Raw genomic sequence first — 19,151 nt, 5'->3', positions numbered from 1 at the left:
GCATTTAGCCTCATGTTAGAATTGCCATCTTTGGTGTTGTTTCCCCTGACTTTTTGCCTCTACCGCCTGTATTTTTGATTTCGTTTTTGCTGGCTTAGATGCTTTGGGCACTTTCTCACTGCTGAACGTGCAAGTGCTCCCTATGTCAATTGTGATTACAATTGGTTCTCCCTAATTGGCATATTTATTTACTGCGAAGTCCCTAGTAAAGTGCACTGAGCGTGTCAGGGCCTGTAAATCGAATGCTGCTAGTGGGCCTGCAGCTCTGATTGTGCCTACTTATGAGTAGTCCTGAAAAGGTATCTCAGACCTGCCATTGCAGTGTCTGTGAGCAGTTTTAAAACTGCCACGTCAACCTGGCTAGTGCACCCACTTGCCAGGCCCTAACCTTCCCTTTTCTTACATGTAAGGCACCCCTATGGTAGGCCCAAGATACCACCCTGCCCCCGGGGCAGGGTGTAGTGTTATGTGAAAGGTAAGACATGCACTGGTGTATGTGACATGGCCTGATTGTGAAATACTGCCAATTTTGTTTTTCACTATTGAAAGGTTACTTGCCCCATAGGAAAGAAAGGGAAAAACTTTGTAAAATTTTACAAGTATAACTTCCCATTGGGACAAGATCGAGAAATATAGTTTAGGCTCTCTGAACTCCGAAATTAATAAAACATCTTTTAGTAAAGATGGGGTTAAAATCGTGTTTGAAAATGCCCCTTTTAGAAAGTAGCCATTTTATTGTTTAACCATTCTGTGTGCCTGTTTGTGGATTAACTGGTTATGGGGTGACATGGGCTGGGTTTGTGCATTCACTGTAGACAGCCACTGCAGGGGTTGAGGTGTGCCTGGCCCTGCCTGGATGCCTCCTGAGCTGAGCTGAATGGGGCTTGGCTGCATTTAGAGTAGTGCAGGAGATTTCCTTGCACCTAGATAGGGCCTTTTGCCCTTGCACAATGCTGTTTCCCCCCCCCCCCCCCCCCCCCCCCCCTGTGGTCAAACTGCACCAATGAGGACAGAACTGGTTTAGACTGGGCTCAGAGACCCTTGCACAAGAACAGACAAAATGGGTTATAAGTAGTATACCTTAAACACCAGAACTTTAGATCACTTCTGGACCCAGGCGGAACCTTTGCCAATGAGAAGAGCTGTGAGTAGGAGTACTGCACTTTTCTGTGTGAGGTTGGCCTGCAGTTGCTTTTTCTGCCAAGGAAAGGCCAAAGACTGGAACTTTGCTTTGAACATGATTGAAGAAGAATTTCCAAGGACCTTTGTATCTCTCCGAGCAGGATGCCAGCAAACAAAGACTTTACCCCCAGTTCCCCTGAACTCTGCTGCTGAGAGTTCAGATCTGCCAGGTGAAAAACTGAGACGTTTCCCTCACTTTCTCGCACTGCTTGAAGAGGAATGACACTTTGGCTCCTTCCCAGGGGATCTGGACTCTGCCACGGTTGTGATCCCCAAGATGCAACCCCCGTCCATATCCTGCACTCGCTACTGCCTCATTTTGCTACTCAATTGCTAAATAAAAGTTTTAGCCACAATACTGGCCAACAGATTGAAAAGGGTATTGCCGACGCTCGTCCATCCGGACCAGTGCAGAATTTATGCCGCAAAGAAGCGCACTGCATTTGACAGCTCCACATGACCCTAGCCCAGCGTCACTCCTTACCACAAGATCCTGCCTTACTCCTTATTGATTTTCAAAAGTCTTTTGTTACAGTGGATTGGGACTACCTCCATAAGGTGTTGCCCTCCGCTGGTTTCGGTCCACGCTTCAGGATCATGGTCATTGTACTATGCTCACACCTCGACCTGGGTGTGCGTAAACTGGGTTCTATCAGACTCCTTCCCCATAAGGCAAGGAATAGGGAGGGTTGCTCCGTGTCTCCTCTCCTCCTTAGTAATGGAACCCGTGGCCCAGCTTATCCGTGGCGACCAGCTATAAAAGGGGTGGCTGTGGGCCTTCAACCATGAAGATCTCATCACCCTGTATGCGGACGACATCCTCCTGTACTTGACGAACCTAATGAGAAGTGGCTCCCGATGCCTCCACCTCCTTCAGGCTTTTGGACAGGCCTCTGGCTTGAAAATGAACCCTTCCAAATCCATGCAGGTCCCGCCGTCTCCCTCGAGGGACTGCTTTGACTGGCAGTCATCCATTCCTCTTAGCAGATTGAGTTTTAAGTACCTGGGTTTGCGGGTGACTTTGCACCCAGAACTCACCTGGGCCCTTAACCTGCAACCGCTGCTTAAAAAGGTAAAGGTGGACCTAACTAAGTGACAAAGCCTCCCCCTTAATGTAATGGGCCACATAGCGCTGTTCAAAATGATGGTACTGCCCTGCTTCCTCCACATCTTTCTAAATCTACCTCTCCAGATTCTGAGGTCCTGGAAACTGGAAGGGGAGGCACAGACCTTATGGTGGGGATCATGGCTCAACTAGTGCTCACCCACTACCAACGAGGCCCCTTTGACAGTGGTCTGGACATGTCTAATCTGTGCCTCTACTTTCTCACTTCTCTCCTCTCTTGTCCTCGTCCACAACTGGTTTAACGGGGTGGTCAGACCCTGCCAATCAATCAATCAGGGATTTGTAGAGCGCACTACTCGCCTGTGAGGATCTCACGGTGATAGGTGGGATTCGGGCAGCTCCGGTCAAACGGAGAGCCAGGTCTTGAGGCTCCTCCTGAATGCTTGCAGGATGGCGCTTCGTATGATGCTGAGGGGGAGTTCATTCCAGGACTTGGCCGCGATGTAGAAGAAGGATCTGCCTCCCGTTCAGGCTCTGGATGCAGGGTATTTTGGCCAAAGCTAGGTCAGCGGAGGTTTCTCTTGGGGTGCGCAGGAGATTCTTTAATTGAGGGATTAAGGTCCGGTGTTGTGGAGGTGTGTATGAGCAGCTTGGAGATCACTCTTTTTTTCCGACGGGGAGCCAGTGGAGGTCTCGTATGTGATGGGTGATGTGGTCTTGTCGTGGGATTTTGAGGATAGATAAGTCTGGCTGTGGCATTCTGTATGGTCCGGAGTTAGTGGAGTAGAAATTTGCTGATCCCGGCATAGAGGGCGTTTACGTAGTCCAGCTTGCTGGTGATGAGTGTGTGGGTGACAATCTTCCTTGATTCGGGGTGGAGGGGGATCCATTTGTAGGTTTTGCGGAGTATGCGGAGGATGTTGAAGCATGTCAAGGATAGGGCGTTGATCTGTTGGTTCATGGTGAGGGAGGAGTAGAGTATGATGCCAAGGTTGCGCCTGTGGTCCATCGGTGTGGGAGGGTTGCTGAAGGCGGAGGCCACCGGGTGTCGTCCCATGCAGAGTGGGTGGATCCTGAGGATGAGGACTTGCGTTTTCTCGGAGTTGAGCTTCAGGCAGCTGCTGCTCATCCAGGATGCATTGTCCTTTATTCCTTCCTGGAAGTTGTGCCTGGTGATGTTGGGTTCCTTGGTGAGGTAGAGGCTGAACTGGGTGTCGACGACTTATAGTACTATGCTGAGTCCGTGTTTTCTGACTGTTTGCGAGGGGGAGGCATGTAGATATTGAAGAGCGTGGCGCTGAGGGAAGATCCTTGGGGGTACTCCGCATCTGATCTCTGAGGGTTCGGAGAGGAAGGGTGGGAGAATTATTCTTTGAGTTCGGCCAGCGAGGAAGGAGGGGGTCCAGTCTAGGGCTGTTCCCTGTATGCCTGCGTCGTGGAGTCTGGCGGCTAGTGTGCGGTGGGTGATGGTGTCGAAGGCTACTGAGAGGTCTCGTAGAATGAGGGCTGCAGTGTGGCCTTGCCGAGGAGTGTGTGGATGTCGTCCATGGCCGCTAGGAGGGCAGACTCTGTGCTGTGGTTGCTGCGGAAGCTGGATTGAGAAGTGTTGATGATTTCGCTGGATTCTATGAAGTTTGTTAGTTGGATGTTGACTATCTTCTTGATGACTTTGGCGGCGAAGGATAGGAGAGAGATGGGTCTGTAGTTCTTGAAGCCCGTCTGGTCTGGGGAGGGCTTCTTGAGGAGGGGTTTGACTTCTGCGCATTTCCAGTCATCGGGGCACGTGCCTGTTTCGAGGGTGCAGTCTATTATCTGTCGTAGTTCTGGTGCTGTGGCGGAACAGGACTGTGGAAGGTGTGCAGGGGTCCGTGGGTGCTCCAGAGTGTATGCTCATCATGGTCTTTGCGGTGTTTTCTGTGTTGATGGGTCCAGGTGAGGATTGTCGGCTGGGTGGCATTGCATTTGAAGGTGTTGGGTTGGTGCCTTGGTCATTAACGTCGAAGTTGTTATTGGAGTGCCCTGGTCTTGTGTTGGGAGAAGGAGCCGAGTTTGATGCAGAGAACCTAGGAAGGAGAGACGTCGGAGGTTTTGCTGGGGGGGTCTGGTGAATTCTTGTATGATGTTGAAGAGTTCCTTGGTGTGGCGGGAGTTAGAGCAGATTCTGTCCTGGTTGAAGTTTCTCTTCGTAGATCTGATACGTTGGTGGTGTGCTGTAGTGGCGGTCCTGTAGGTGGTGCATGCTTCAAGGGTTTTACTGTTACTCCATGCTCTTTCGAGTCGTCTGATCGAGCTTTTGAATTCTCAGATGTACATGGTGAACCAGGTGTCTTTCGTGGTGTGCTGTCTGTCGGAGTTCTGGAGGGGTGTTTGCACAGTTGCGATCCATTTGTGGAATTTGTTGGCAGCAGAGTTGTCGTTGTTGGTGTTAGAGGGGAGAAGTGAGGCTGAGGGTGGTAGTTAGGTGCACTTCGGTGATCTTGCTAGAGGGGCAAGGCATTGGCTTATGTGCAGGTGGTTTTGAGAAGAAGTGGATGCAGTGGTGGTCCATCCAGATGGGTTGCATAGTGTGACTGAAGCATAAGTTGATTCCTTCAGCGAAGATAGGGTCGAGGGTGTGTCCCGCCTTGTGGGTTGGTAGGGTGGGGTTAGTGAGGAGTTGCTACAGGCCGATGTTGGGGAGATGGTCTAGGTGGGTGCTGGAGTGTGGGTCGCTGAGGTTGTCTAGGTGGGAATTCAGGTCTCCCAGCAGTACGTAGTCCGTGGAGGCGAGGGCGTGGGGTTTGATGTTGTCTGCAATGGTGTTAGTGATCGGGTCGCAGGGTCTGTGAGGTCTATAGACGAGAGTACTGCATAGAGCTGGTCGGGGGTTGACCTGGATCTGAAAGTGGATGTGTTCCAATAGGGGGTGCGGAGTCGTTAAGGATGGAGGTTGTCAGTTGGAGGGAGTTTTTGTGGATGATGGCGAGGCCTCTTCCAGGGTGGTTGGGGCGGTCTTTCCTCTGAATCTTGTACCCGTTGGGGATGGGGGTTGCGATGTCAGGTGCAGAGCTGGCGTTGGTCCAGGTCTCTGTGAGGAAGACTACGTGAGTCGAGAGGGTGAGGCGGAAGTCACAGATTTCTATTGCGTGTCTGTGCAAGAAGCTGTGGATGCAACTCAGGGGTTTGGGTGTGCTGGCGTCTGGTGTGTTGGACACCAGCTGTCTGGGTCTGGAGCTGGGTGACTGTGCGGCAGCAGTGTCTGCAGGAGAATGGGCCTTAGGTGGTTCTCTGCGTCGAGAGCTGGCACTTGTTGCATCAAGGGTGGAGTGCGTGGAGGGTTGCTGAGTCATAGCGGCGGTGGGTCAGAGACCCAGGGTCCCTGGTGCTGGTCACAGTCGGTTCGTGGACAGGCGCAGACGGGCTTGCCTTTAACGTAGCCGCCTTTAAGTAGGGGTTTGGGAGGGGAGAGCAGCTGAGAGGCGGGAGAGGTAAAACACAGGGAGGTGGGGCCGCGGGGGCAGCAGCGGAGGGAAAGGGAGCAAGAAGGCAACGGGAAAACAAAAACTAAACCGTGGGAACAGCAAACAGAAAAACGGCACAGATAGACGAAAAAGGCACAAATACAAATAGACAAAAGCAGAAAGGCTGGCAGAGCGGGCCAGCAGAAGAGCAAGGCTCTCCCACTGGACCACCAGGGATGAGGTGCAGGCAGGAGCCTGCGGGTGGAGGAGGGCCTCAAACACCTACCTGGAGACCAGAAGGCACTGGGGGCAGTGCCTTTAAGACGAAACTGCGCAAGGGAAGAGCAGTTTCCTGACAAGGAGGTCGATGGTCTTGCCTATAAACTAGAACTTTCCCTATTAGGTTTCCCTACCCTACAGGCATTGCTATTTGGCTCCCCCATGTCCCTCTCATATACCACATGGGCGGTTTTCTTAGCTTGGCGGGCAGCTTTGCACCACATACAATGAGATGGTAAACTTGCACAAAAAACCCCTGTATGGCACAGCGCCTGGCTGAAGGAGGTGGAACGGGTATACCCAGACGTGGGTCCCGTGCTCTCCATGCCACTGGAGTCAAGCTATCCTTGCTGATGAGGGCTGAAAGCCCGAAACCGATCCTAGCTTGCTTGTTTCCAGTCCAGGGAGGACCTGGCCTGGCAGTTCGGGTTGGACTGTTACCATTGGGCTCAGGGTCAAGACTGATTTGCATATGGCTGGGTCCAAACTGGAATGGCATGGTGAGCAAAAAAACAATGGATTTAGGCCCAGATCTCTGTACTGGAATAAATGTATAACCTTGTTCTGCATTCTGTCCATCAATTGTTCTTTGCGAATTTGGCTGAAGGAGGTGACAGCGCTCACCGGCGTTAAACCATGGGATACCATCAGGATCTCTCAACTAGGAGACACGTGGTCAGGTACTCGCATACTCTCCTTCGCAAACCTACAGGAGTCGTTCGCCCTGTCCCACGCCCAATTCTACAGGTATCTCCAGGTCTGGCATGCCCTGCATGGCCAAATACTCTGTACGGAGCCCCTCCCGGAGTTTAGTCCACTGTAGGACAAAATCCTAATGGGTAACCAGGGACGCGGGAGAGTTTCCCAAATCTACCGAACCCTCATAATGAACACCCCGGCTCGCTTAGCCACCTCAGGACCCAATGGGAGGGCTGGGTGGACCACTTAAAAGAAGACTGGTGTGATGCCCTGATGGCCCCCTGCAAACTTACCATCTCTTCTGTGTTGCGATAAATAGAAATAGTTTACCTCTATGCAGCATACCTCCCCTCCCCCCCACTTGCCCCATACCTACACACAGCAGACCTACGTCTCAATTGCACCTGCCCACAGTGCACAGTTACACTTGCAGACTTCTTTCACATGGTGTGGTCCTGTATGAAAATGCAAGCATACTGGACTGCAGTGACAAGAGACCTGGCTGAGGGGTTAGGGTGGGCAATTCCCCTCTCCCCTGATTCATCTCGGCATATCAGAGTGCACGGGGGGCACTAGGTTAGAAAAGGCCTTCCTGAGTGCGGCCCTTCTTGTTGCAAAGCGTGATATTGCGGCAAGGTGGATGAATAAATATATATATATATATATATATATATATATATACTTCCTTCTTTATTCGGTTTTTTTTCACAAGTGAAAACCATAAAAGAAACAGGATAAAAATAGTCTACATTTTGTGGACATAACTAGAAATTCATACGAATACTTAAAAAGGTAGGTTTTTCAGTCTGTTTCATTTCCTCGAGGCGTGATTAAACAATACTTTGTAAACAATGATTGCTATAGGTTTTTCCTATGCTTCATAATACATTTTAGGAAATTAAGTACAAAGTAGCAGACAGTCTCGGATTCGAGCATTTGAAGTCTAAGTAATGCCGGCCTGCATTGTCTAAGGTGCCAGCTCCTCAACCTAGGCTGAATCCAGATTTTCCTGTGTGCATGATGGAATTTGCAAAGCAAGATAACGTGTAAATCGGATTGAATTGATTTCTCATCACAGGGGCAAAAAGGGAAACTTGTAACCCATCCATTGTTCGTAGGAAAAGCGACCAGTCTAAAGAAAGTACCTAATCTAAATCTGGTCAACAGCATTCTGTCGTATGTCGTCAACGGCAGAGTTAGATACAACTGGATGCTGTATGATGTTTGGACCATGTTCGCGTGAATGGTAGCTCCTTTCAATGATTCCGAAGCCAATCTCAACGTCTCTAGATGTCGAAGAGCTTGTTGTTTTAGTGCTTTCTTTGAAAGGTTGGCTATGGACTCTGGATGGGTATAATATTTCTCTAAACCAAGATCTTTGAAAAAATTTCTGGTATAGGAAAGCCATTTTATCCTGGAAGACTTGTCAAGAGCCATTGTATCTATGATGATAGACTGGGACAGGACGTTATTCACGGATGTCCAGATACGCCGCCACAACATCAGCGGTTGGATCTTGATCAAATCCTCCAGGTAGGGAATTCCTAGTTCTAGATGTGAGGCATAGATCGAGGTGCCTCTGGGGGTAACTAGGAGAAATCTCAAAAAGGCGTTTTCCGCTACTTGGATGGAGCTGGTGTCCGTATGTCCCCAAACACCCGCTCCATAAAGAGCGATGGCCTGGCATTTGGCGTTATAGATCTTCAAAAGCTCCACTGGAGCCCTTCTCCCCAATCTCCGAGAGAAGCTCATCAGGGCCGCTATTGATCTTTTAAATTGGTGGCATCTTGACTCTACTGCGGGCTTCCAAGTCAATCGACCGTCTATCATGATGCCCAGGTACGGATACTGGGGAGTAACCTCGAGCTTTTGTTTGTCGAGGAAGATCTTTTACTCCTTTTTTCTTAGTGCCCGCTATCATGACAAACGCTTTCTTGACGTTAACTTGAAGGTCTAGACCTCCCATGAAAGTCATGTATCTCTTCAGCGAGCACTGGAGTTCGCGTGGAGTGCGTGCGAGGATGACGGCATCGTCCGCATAGAGCAGAGCGGGAATCAGGCGCTGTTGTATGCGAGGAAGGTCCTGGGCCCCTCTCAACATCTCCCCCTCCAGGCCATTTGTGTAGAGTGAGAAGAGAAAGGGGGCCAGGACACAGCCTTGTCTGACTCCACGCTCCACTCCGAACGGAGCCGTCAACTCGCCGCTCTTCCCAAAGCGAACTCTAGCCGAGGCTCCTGAGTAGAGTTCCCTTACGAAGTCCACTAGAGAAGGTTCCACTCCCATTTGGCCTAGGACCATCCACAGCTTTGAATGCGACACGCAGTCAAAAGCTGCGGATAGGTCTACGTAGACCATGTAAATCATATTCTCCTTAGCCTGCGTGTATTTACCCACTATCAGGCTGAGATTAAGGGCCTGCTCTACAGTTCCGAGCCACTCCCGAAAGCCGAATTGGAGGTCAGAAATAATGCCTCTTTCCCCGGCCCATTGCTGAAGACGCTCCAGGATTACTCTTCCCACAACCTTGCCGAGCGAGTCCAGCAATGAGATGGGGCGATAGCATTTCACATCTTGGCAGTCCCCTTTTTTGAATATTGGGACCATGATGGACCTAGTCCAAGAATTCAATACCCCCTTGTTGGCCGCTGCTATGCATACTCTTGTAAGGATGGGAGCCCAGAGGTCCAAAGAATGTTTAAAGAGGTCTACTTGGACCCCATCGGGGCCCGGGGCTTTCCCCGTTTGGCTTGCTTCCAAGGCTAGAAGCAAGTCTGGTATATCAAAAAGGAGCGGGATTGGATAATGTACCTTTGGAGGGATGCTCTCAGAGCGGTCAATAGGTGAGCCGTTTTTAAAGATCTTGGAAAAATGAGCCACCCAAGTTTCTTCATCGATGGCTACTTCGATCTTAGGAGTGTTATTATCGGTGAGAAATGGTGCTCTGACTGTGCGCCAGAAAGCCTCGCTATTTTTTAATACGGCACTCTTGTGCAGGTCTTCCCACAGTTTCTGCTTCAGATCTTTTGTTCTTTGCTTTCGTTCCCAGATATAATTACGCCTAAGAGTTTGGATTTGTACCTTATCTCTGGGTTTATTATGTAGTGCAAGTTTTAATTTAGTGAGGGCTACTGTACAGTTGTGGTTGAACCACCCTTTATTACCGGATTGCTTGGGCGTTATTTTAGACGAGAGTAATCCCTTGATTATAGCTAGGATTTGGTTAAAATTATCAAGGACCTCCTCGTAATCCACCGAAAGGTCCAGGCATTTGATGATGTTAGGATACGCCAGCTTGACCAACTTTTTAGTGATTTCACTCGGGTTAATTTTTTCCCATTTTATTGTGAAACCATTCGATTTGCCTACTTCTAGTTTATTCTGAGCGAGGGTGTTTACTATTTCTATATTTTTATGTTTATAATTAGGTAGGTGAAGATACAGACTCAGTGCTGAGTGATCACTCAGAGAGTTATCAATAACTTGAAAGTCATTAGCCATCTTTACCAATCCAGGTGACAGGAAGATGTAATCCACGGTGGTTTTGTGGCCTCTGCCCACATAGGTCGGAACTAAACAATCTAAACCCGAGGTTGGGCGATTTGCAATTTGCAGGTCTAGTTCACTGAGAACGCTGTTTAGGGCGTTCCCCGCCTTGCTGTGTGTAAGATGTACTAACGGGAGGTCAAATTCGTCCACAATTCCACAGCAATGTGAATTCGCCCGTGGGCACGGGTGAAGGTTAAAATCCCCTCCCCATAATACATGGATTGCCCCATGGGTACCTTTCCTCAGATAGAGTTGAGCTAATCTCTCATGGACATCGCTGAGAAGAGTCATAAATTGGTCTTCATCTAGATTGTTATAGAGATTGATAAGGATAGTCTCCTTTTTCGCTAGAGAGAGTGAAAGAATTTGGCAATTTGAATCATTATGGATGGTGGTCACTTTTAATTGGTACAGAGTATTTGCAATATACGTTGTTAGGCCCCCTTTAGGTCTGCCTATTATGCTACGAACCGCAGGGACAAAAAATGTTTTGAAGCCTTGGAGGTGAAGCTCAGAGGTGGACCATGTCTCCTGCAAGCAAATTATATTATATAGATCCAAAAACTTTTGGGCCGACCCGTCCTCGATCTTATTGCGCAGGCCTCCTATGTTCCAAAAAAGAATGGATATAGACGATATATCAGCTTTTAGGTCTATTTGATCTGTGAGTGGGGGAGAAGAGTTAGATATGGAGCTCTGATGGGGGGATCTTAGGTTAGCGGATTCCGTGTCAGCTGGTGGTCAATCGACCATCTCGAGCCCGCTAAATCTGTTAGTTGTCGGGATGTTAAACCATGGGTCCCAACGGGGCCGTTCTCTATATGTCATCCTTTGAATGGGGGGTCTCCAATCTCCCCAACCACCACCCTGCTGGCGAGATCCCACTAATTGCCATGAGTAATCTTGATCGTATTGTCTAGAGGGCCCTTGATGTCCTATGTTATGGAAATCAGTGTATCGGGGAACAGAAGCAGACCATACAGGATCATAGTCCTGAAAGAAACCCTTCGGTGGTCTTGAGGGGTAGAAAAAAGACAGTGGTTTAAGACTAATACCTCCATTTGCACCCGTATCTTCCCAGGAGCAGATATAATCTGCGATACGAGTGTCCTCGAAGGTAACCAAGATACAATCCCCAGGGATCGATTTTCTCGCTTTACCCACCCATGGAATCCTCCGAACTGACAAGATCCTTCCATTCCAGGTTGGGGGGAGGGGACGATTGTTCTGTAGCCAATGTTGCACCTTATTTTTGAGAGACCAGGCTGGTTCCGTGTTGTGGTCCGCGGTTGCTGGAACTCCGGTCATGACCGCTACATACGGCGAAGCCTCGGGTGGTAGATCCACTGGGGGTCTACCCTCCCCAGCGCCTCTGGAGGTGTTTCTATGGGCTTTGGGGGCCGGAGGGTCAGGAACGGGTACTAGAGAAGCCGATGATTTTGATGTTACCTTGGGAGTAGCCTTGTTTGTAACCACAGGGTTTGGAGCAGGTGAAATTAATGACTGAAGATTATCTTGTATCAGGGAGGAAGAAGCATTTGTCACTATGTTCGAGATGCTCTTAGGGATCGGGCGGGAGGTTGTTGCTATTTGGGGTACCTTGTTCTGTTCTGATGCGGGTTTCTGGGGAAGGTTTAGTGGCTGTATGGGGGGGGTGATTTAAGTGATTGTTTCCCCGAATGTTTTGTGCCCCTGCTGGTTGGTTATGTTGTTGAAGTTTCACTAGTTTACCTATCTGGATCTCCAGCTGGGTTAATCTTTTTTCTATTGGTTGAAGAGAAGATGTAAATAGGTCTACAATCTTCTTAAAGAGCTGGGTGTTTTCGCCATTACCTGGACCCCTATTAGTAAGTGATGGAGTTGGGGAATCTAGGTCAATAAGAGTAGGGGTTTCGTGCTCGTTGTGGTGTATTAAAGCAGTGACTACTAGATGTTCTGCTCTGGGAGGTGGGTTCAGGGGGGCGCTTGGTGTATGATGTAACATATTCGGGCTAGAGTTTAGTCGATCATCTTTTCTCTTGGTTACCGCGCCCTCCCTCCTTCCTCTTTCGTCAGATTTCTCTAAGGTGGTCATTTGAGTGGGGGTTTGTGGGGGTAGGTCAGGGGATCTCTCCAAATCAGTGCTTAGCTGCGAATCAGCGAGTTGGGACACGGATAAGTCCACATTATTTGGCAGACTTTGCCTCCCACAACGCTCCCTCTCTCCTTCCTTGTTTTTCCCAACCGTAACTGGGGTTCTTGCATCGGCCAAGTTACCCAGGGAGGATCTTTTGGCAAATGCGAGATCTAATGATACTCTCTCTTCTATCAATGATATGCTTTGGTCTATGAACGTGTTCGCCTTGGTTATAAACTCATCCATAGGACCAAGCAATTTACCCACGCTGCCCGGGGCCTTAGATTTGTTCCCTCTGGTGACTACCATAATGTTAGGGTAATAGTTAAAAAAAGAACAGGAAATAATTTATGAGTGTAAATTTAAAAGGGAAAGGCCCAGTCCAGTCTCGTAAGTCCTCGAACGGCCTCAAACGGCCCGCTCTTTGCCCGGTCTTCGCCCCGAGCTGCGTCCCGCGCTGCGGGAGTACCGATCCCAGATGTAGTGAACGTAGAGGGCAGTGGGCGGGCCAACAGGGAGAGCGGACCGGAAGGTCTCCCAAGGTCACGCAGGGACTCCTGGGCAATGGAGTCCCTGCTAACGCTCGCAGCCCCGCTGAAGCCTCACGCCCAAGCCCAAGTGCTTCTCAGCGCCGGTTGCAGCGTCCAAGTCCAGCCCCTAGCAGAGGCGACGAAGCGGCACCCGCGGAGCGGGTGTGGCGAGCTACAGCAGCAGTGGTGATGTCCCAGGCAAGCGCCTACAGGTACGAGCGCTTTTACAAGAGTTAGTGGCGTCCCCACCCCCACCATTACACAGTGGCACCGTAGAGTAAATTGGTGTGCCCAGCAGGAGAGGGCGGTGTTTGAAGGCGAGGCGGAAGTGGCTGAGCCTTGGACATATTTTATTCAATTTACCACACCTGGGAGACCAATCGTCATTTATGTGTATATGCTCTGGCTTTCATAGTTGCAATGTGTACCTGTGAGATCGCATGCTAAATCCATACATTGTTTCCTGTTGGCCACCTCGTGGCTATTAAAACCACAAAAAAAATGTTTGTCAACAAAAAACCTGGTAATTCAAATGTTCTCAGGAGTTGGCATATTGTAACGAGGTGTTTAACACTCCCAGCCTGAACTGTTAAATTGGTATAGCACTGCCCACCCTATTTCCTTCCATTGCAGCGCTTATTTCATTTTAGCATTTTTAAGCCGGCAGCTTCTATAAACTTGCCTTTATACTCCCTTACCGAGGGTATATATTTCACCCTCCATATTTGTACCTACATCATACCAAACCACATTTTGAAAATCAAACTACTCTTTCGTACATACACCCTCTAGTTTTAAAAACTTCTAGAGATTCCTTTTGTAGTCTTACAGTAATAGAGCGGGCAGGGAAATTAAGGCATAGACTCTCTGCACCAAACCTTATTAGTAGCAGCATATTCGGCCCCATAATATCTGTGCTCCTTTTCCAGAGAGGATTTTATGCTCTTTTTGCCCTCTATCTTCCCATGCACTCTCTCATGCTGGATCTCAGCAAATTAACCTCCCTTTTGCTCTGTTTCCTTCAACCTTCGGAGGATGTCAATTTTTCATTCCTGTCGTTTAATCAGCAGGCAATTTTTAGCATGGTACAAAATGTGCGTCTATGCATAGCTCATCCTAGCATCAAGTACAGGGAACAGTATATAACTGTGTCAAAAATCTGTTTTCTGACTTTGATATGTTGTGGGTGACTGTTACTCTCTCTTCTCTGTCTTTTTCTCCTCATCTCCCTCTTTCTCTCGTTCGGTCTTTTTTTCTGTGTGCATTCTGTTCTTCGAAGGACCGGGTAAGATACTAGGAAACTAAAATCTTGTATGTGTGGAACGTGATTAAAACTATGGTACATGCATTGAGTGTACGTAAACGAAGCCATGTTTTTGCTTTCAGCTTGGTGGAGAGGGGCATTCTTCAGTAGAAGATGCTTTAACTACGATGGAGCTATACCGGCTTGTGCAAGATCAGTTGGAGCAAGAGCTCAGTGCTAGTCTGTGGCCCAGTCCCCCTTTCCAGACAACAGGAGATGCCTCGGATAATGAACAGTTCATGGACGACAAGTACTGGCCAGAAGAGTTCAATGAAAACTACACCTAAAGAGTATGCTTGCAAAGGTGGAAGACTTTAGTTGCGATGATCCAGATTATTTTAAATGTGGACACAAACCAGTTGTCGTATTATGGAGTACTTTCAAAACCTGCGTGGCTCTTCTGCTGTAACCACTATAACCCAAATAAATGCTGCTACTCTCTTACCAAAGAATTCCACTTTGTTAAATGGGTTACTGCTTACAGCGCTTGCCTTATGTCTGCTGAACGATAGGGTAAAAGTTCTCTAATTTTGAACCTTTTTAAACAACCTTATGTCAGTCACTTTAATTAAACACATTGTACATAAAGGGCAAGGTGGTTTGTATGTTCTGGGCATTAGTATTACATATTTTTATTTTACTTAATTCCTCTGTTGCATGCATACATTTTCTGTAATTTGTGAGTGCATTGCTTTCAAACTGGCTGGCTCGGTTTTATTTGTGAATAAGCAAATACATACTGCTTGTGATTTCCTATTTGCCCATTACTTCCCTAAAGTATAATTTAATAATATTAATACTATTTATTTTATATAAATACCCAAAATCTTATGTTTTTTTCTATGTTTACACATAAAGTACTGTATTTCATCACCAAATGTAAATTGGCTTTTTCTTTCCGAATAATAGTAGAAATAAAGGGAGAGCGAGAGACGAGTGCTCGAATCACAAAAGTCTCTTAAACAAGCTGTCAAATGCGCACCCAATGAAAAAATATAATAAATAAATAGCAAGTGTTCCTTGATAAACAAATGGTGAAAGAACTCTAAAATCCGTAGCGCCGACAAAATATTTTTTTTTTCTGTTCTGACTTCTGTAGTCGTTTTTTCTCTTATATGTTTAGTTTAAATTTAAAGCGCAGAGGAGCTATGTAAATTGGTCTTTGAAAAACAATGTCAAACACTGGTGGGAAATTTCACAAACGGATAATTTTGCTTTTCGACCGCTCGCTATGAAAGACCGCTCGCTATGAAATACCACCTTTTCTTTGTAGGCCTGCAGGAGTCCACATGCATTAGTCTTCATATTTATCGAAAAAGAGTTTGCCCCTTTTCTTTGCACTTTTTCATATGTGGGTGAATAGATTTGTCTGGAAAATTATAGTACTCTAGAATAAATCGTCGTTAATAGCCACCTTGGACGGTGAAATTGGCAACTGCATATGTACAGGATCAAACCCACTCATGACATTTATAAGAAGTGCACCAACTAATGTCATTCAGAAAAATGTGTAGAGTGCGCTCCACATAGCCGGGTATAATATTTGAATGAAAGTTATGTTAAGTAATATTTCTCATATATTCCCTGTATTCGAAGTTCTTCAAAATTAGTGTTTTCTGAGGATAGGTCTGACTTAACAAAAAAGTGAAGACCCGAAGGTATTGGCTATACATATCAAAAAAAGAAACAAATAGTTCATGTTTCAACAGAGAATGGTTCTCTGGTTAAAAGCACGATGCTGTTGTCATTTACGTACAGCTTGGATTTGTTTTCATTTTAAATAGTAAATAATTGCCACGGTCAACATTGCAAACTCTCAAATATTTTTACCGCGCTTGATAACAATAGATAGTACAAAGTATTTACTAAACACCTAATATATTATTGTGCAGTGTACATCTGCTCCCTATGTAAAGCCATTGTTTCCTTGCTGTGAACAATTTTATGAATGTGCGGCTGTGAAATATATACAAATAACACCAACCATTCTTTGTACATTAAAGGTACACTTTTAAACTGCACAAGCTATTTCATTGTGTAAGAGGTGAAATTTATGAATCCTAAACCAATGCTTTCACAACCACTCTCGCTCTTACTATTTACTTGTAGGAGTATTATTAATAAAGTATCTTTGGACTGTTTAATTCATACAAAATTATGTGTAGCATTTCAAAGGTGTCACGTGGGGTGCATCTGCAGGTTAGCTTGATTTTTTTTGAGGGGGAGGGATTTTTTTTGCTTACTGTTTTGAATGGCTTTATATAATAGCTCTTAAATGTAATATATTTATTTGAATGATTACCTCAACTCTTTCATTTATTATGGTAACAATTTGAATTTATATCCTAGGCCTGTACCCCCCCACTAGTATTGTGCGACATGGATGTGGTTCAAACTCTATGCATGGATAATTGTCTCCATTGCTTTGATGACGTCCACAAAATCGTCTCTGTAAAATGGTTCTAGCATTACACTATAAAATCAAACTTTTAAATGCCAGTCTGGCAGTCTAAAATGGTAATGTTTCCACTTTGAAACCATGCAAAAATAAATAGGGCGTTATTTCATTCTGAAATATATATATGGCTGGCTGTGTTATTAGTATAATATGCATGCAATACATTAATACAGTACAATCTCGATGGTAGTATAAAATGTTGTTTTTACTGGTGTGCATGATGTCTTGAATAATTAAGATATTTATTATGGGCTGGGGTTTCTGCATTTGGCACTTCAGAGCTGAATGGTTTTCACCAACAACGCCTTTTGTTGTCTACAAACTGATCATAAAATTCAATATCTATCAGTTTTAAAGGCTTGTATAAAAACAAGCGATTTTTCCTAAATGAAAACCCTAGATCTGTAAAATACCCTACTTTTCATGTCAGGATGTAAGTTAATTAGCTTTTTTTTTATTTTGTTCAAAAAGGCACAGAAAAAGTGCAAAAATGTTTTTCACTATGCTCTACATAAGAGTACCAAAACGTCTACCGGACTACTGACGTACAACAGTACCTATATTAAAAATGTGTGTGTCACAGAAGAAGATAAATTTACCTAGTACTTAAATCCGGGCGGGCTGTGTTCTTTATTTTCATCTCTCAACGTGTGTGATTCTTTGTAAATACCCTGTTTAATATGGCTGACGTATAATAGTTCTGGTTACTTTTTTAAATGGAGTTTTATCTGTGTGGCCTCCAGTTTCACAGCACGTGCTTACATAGCATAAATTCAACACCCTGCATGCCATTTTATGACTAGCCTACCCTATCAAATGTATTTCAGTATGATGCTGCACTATTGTGCCATTGTAATAAATCGAATAAGTTTCAGAAAACAGCAATTAATGATGTCTTCTCTTTCATTGTTACATGCTTTATCTCTAAGTTGGTGCAGGTGAAAAAAGTGCTGCTAATCGTGAACATTTGTTTCACTATTGCCTGTATTTAAGAGAACTGTTAAAATTCAAAATGCATACTGTAACTGTACTTAACTCTAAATCTAAAGTAATTTTGAGCAAAGCATCTATTGTGTGTACCAGCCTGTAAACTCAAAGGATTTATATATATATATATATATTCACTGAAAAAACCATAGGTTATAGACCATATATAGTTAGGAATTAGCATTTAAAAAACCTTATTTTACTCACACAAAACCATTGAAATTCCATATATAGTTAGTTGTACTAACTATATATCGCGCACCCGCAATCCACTGCTGATCATGTCACATATTACATCATTCATGACATGGTCAGTGACATCACTGATGACATCACTGATGACATCTCAAATGACATCACTGATGACATCATCCAGTGACTGTGTGTTTCTGTAAAGTTTAAATATGTTTTACATATTGAAGAATGAGTAGATGTAGAAGTGTCTGGATGAAGGATTTAGTAGGTGCGTGACTGACTGTATGAGTGAGTGATTAAATGTGTCTCACTGAATGCATGGGTTAGTGACTAAACTGTCTTAATTTGTGCATCATTATGTCTGTTGTTCTGTAAACTGCTGCATGTGTTGATCAGTAGCTATATGAGTAACTATATGGGTTATTGATTGGTTGCCCAAGCATTTGTATGGGAGACTGAGTGTGTGTGTGGGTGGCTGGGAGGTGTATGACTCTGTGCATATATGTGTGAGCAGTTGATTCACTAGATGTATGGGTTCAAAAGTGCATGTGGAAACAGCTGTATGGGCGGTTGACTGTGTGCATGAGTGTATTGGTGAGTGAATGGATATCTCAGTGCTACATGTCAAAGTAAGTACATATGTAAAATACAGTACATGTGAGAGTTGACATATATAAATAACTGTGCATAGGAGCCAGTGAATGTGTGAGTGGCTGTATGCATCATTGTGAACTTGTATCCAGGATTGTATAAGAGAGTAAATATGTTTTAGTATATGTTTGAATAAGTAAGGTGTGTATAACTGTATAGTTGAGAAAATGGAGGTGTGATTGATTCTTTGCATGACTGACTAGGTGTCTGAGTAACTCCATGGATGAGTGACAGTCTGTGAGTGTATGTTTACAGTGAGTGTATCTAAGGTTATATTAGAGTCTGAAGAGGTTCATCGTATTATCACATGAATGATGTCATCAGTGATGTGATCAGTAATGTCAAATGAGATGTCATCAGTGATGTCATCAGTGATGTCATTTGAGATGCCATCAGTGATGTCATCAGTGATGTCATCAGTGATGTCATCAGTGATGTCATTTGAGATGTCATCAGTGATGTCATCAGTGATGTCACTGACCATGTCATGAATGATGTAATATGTGACATGATCAGCAGTGGATTGCGGGTGCGCGATATATAGTTAGTACAACTAACTATATATGGAATTTCAATGGTTTTGTGTGAGTAAAATAAGGTTTTTTAAATGCTAATTCCTAACTATATATGGTCTATAACCTATGGTTTTTTCAGTGAATTTTCAAGGTTTTGTAAATGCTAATTCCTAACTATATATG

General features: G+C 45.5%; 1 protein-coding gene across 4 annotated transcripts in view; it reads left to right on the top strand.

The window, feature by feature from the left end:
* Positions 1-16,741, top strand: part of AEN (apoptosis enhancing nuclease) — a 101,853-nt gene extending 85,112 nt beyond the window's left edge. For all 4 annotated transcript variants that reach the window (XM_078683184.1, XM_078683185.1, XM_078683186.1 and 1 more), the window contains exon 4: positions 14,246-16,741. In XM_078683184.1, coding sequence (XP_078539310.1) covers positions 14,246-14,449 — 204 coding nt within the window. In that variant the 3' untranslated portion in view covers positions 14,450-16,741. The remainder of the gene's footprint in view (positions 1-14,245) is intronic.
* Positions 16,742-19,151: the final 2,410 nt, after the last annotated feature.

Source organism: Lissotriton helveticus, chromosome 3_1 (assembly GCF_964261635.1).
Source record: "Lissotriton helveticus chromosome 3_1, aLisHel1.1, whole genome shotgun sequence".
In the NCBI taxonomy this organism is placed as follows: Eukaryota; Metazoa; Chordata; class Amphibia; order Caudata; family Salamandridae; genus Lissotriton; species Lissotriton helveticus.
This window is presented reverse-complemented; position numbering and strand designations above follow the sequence as displayed.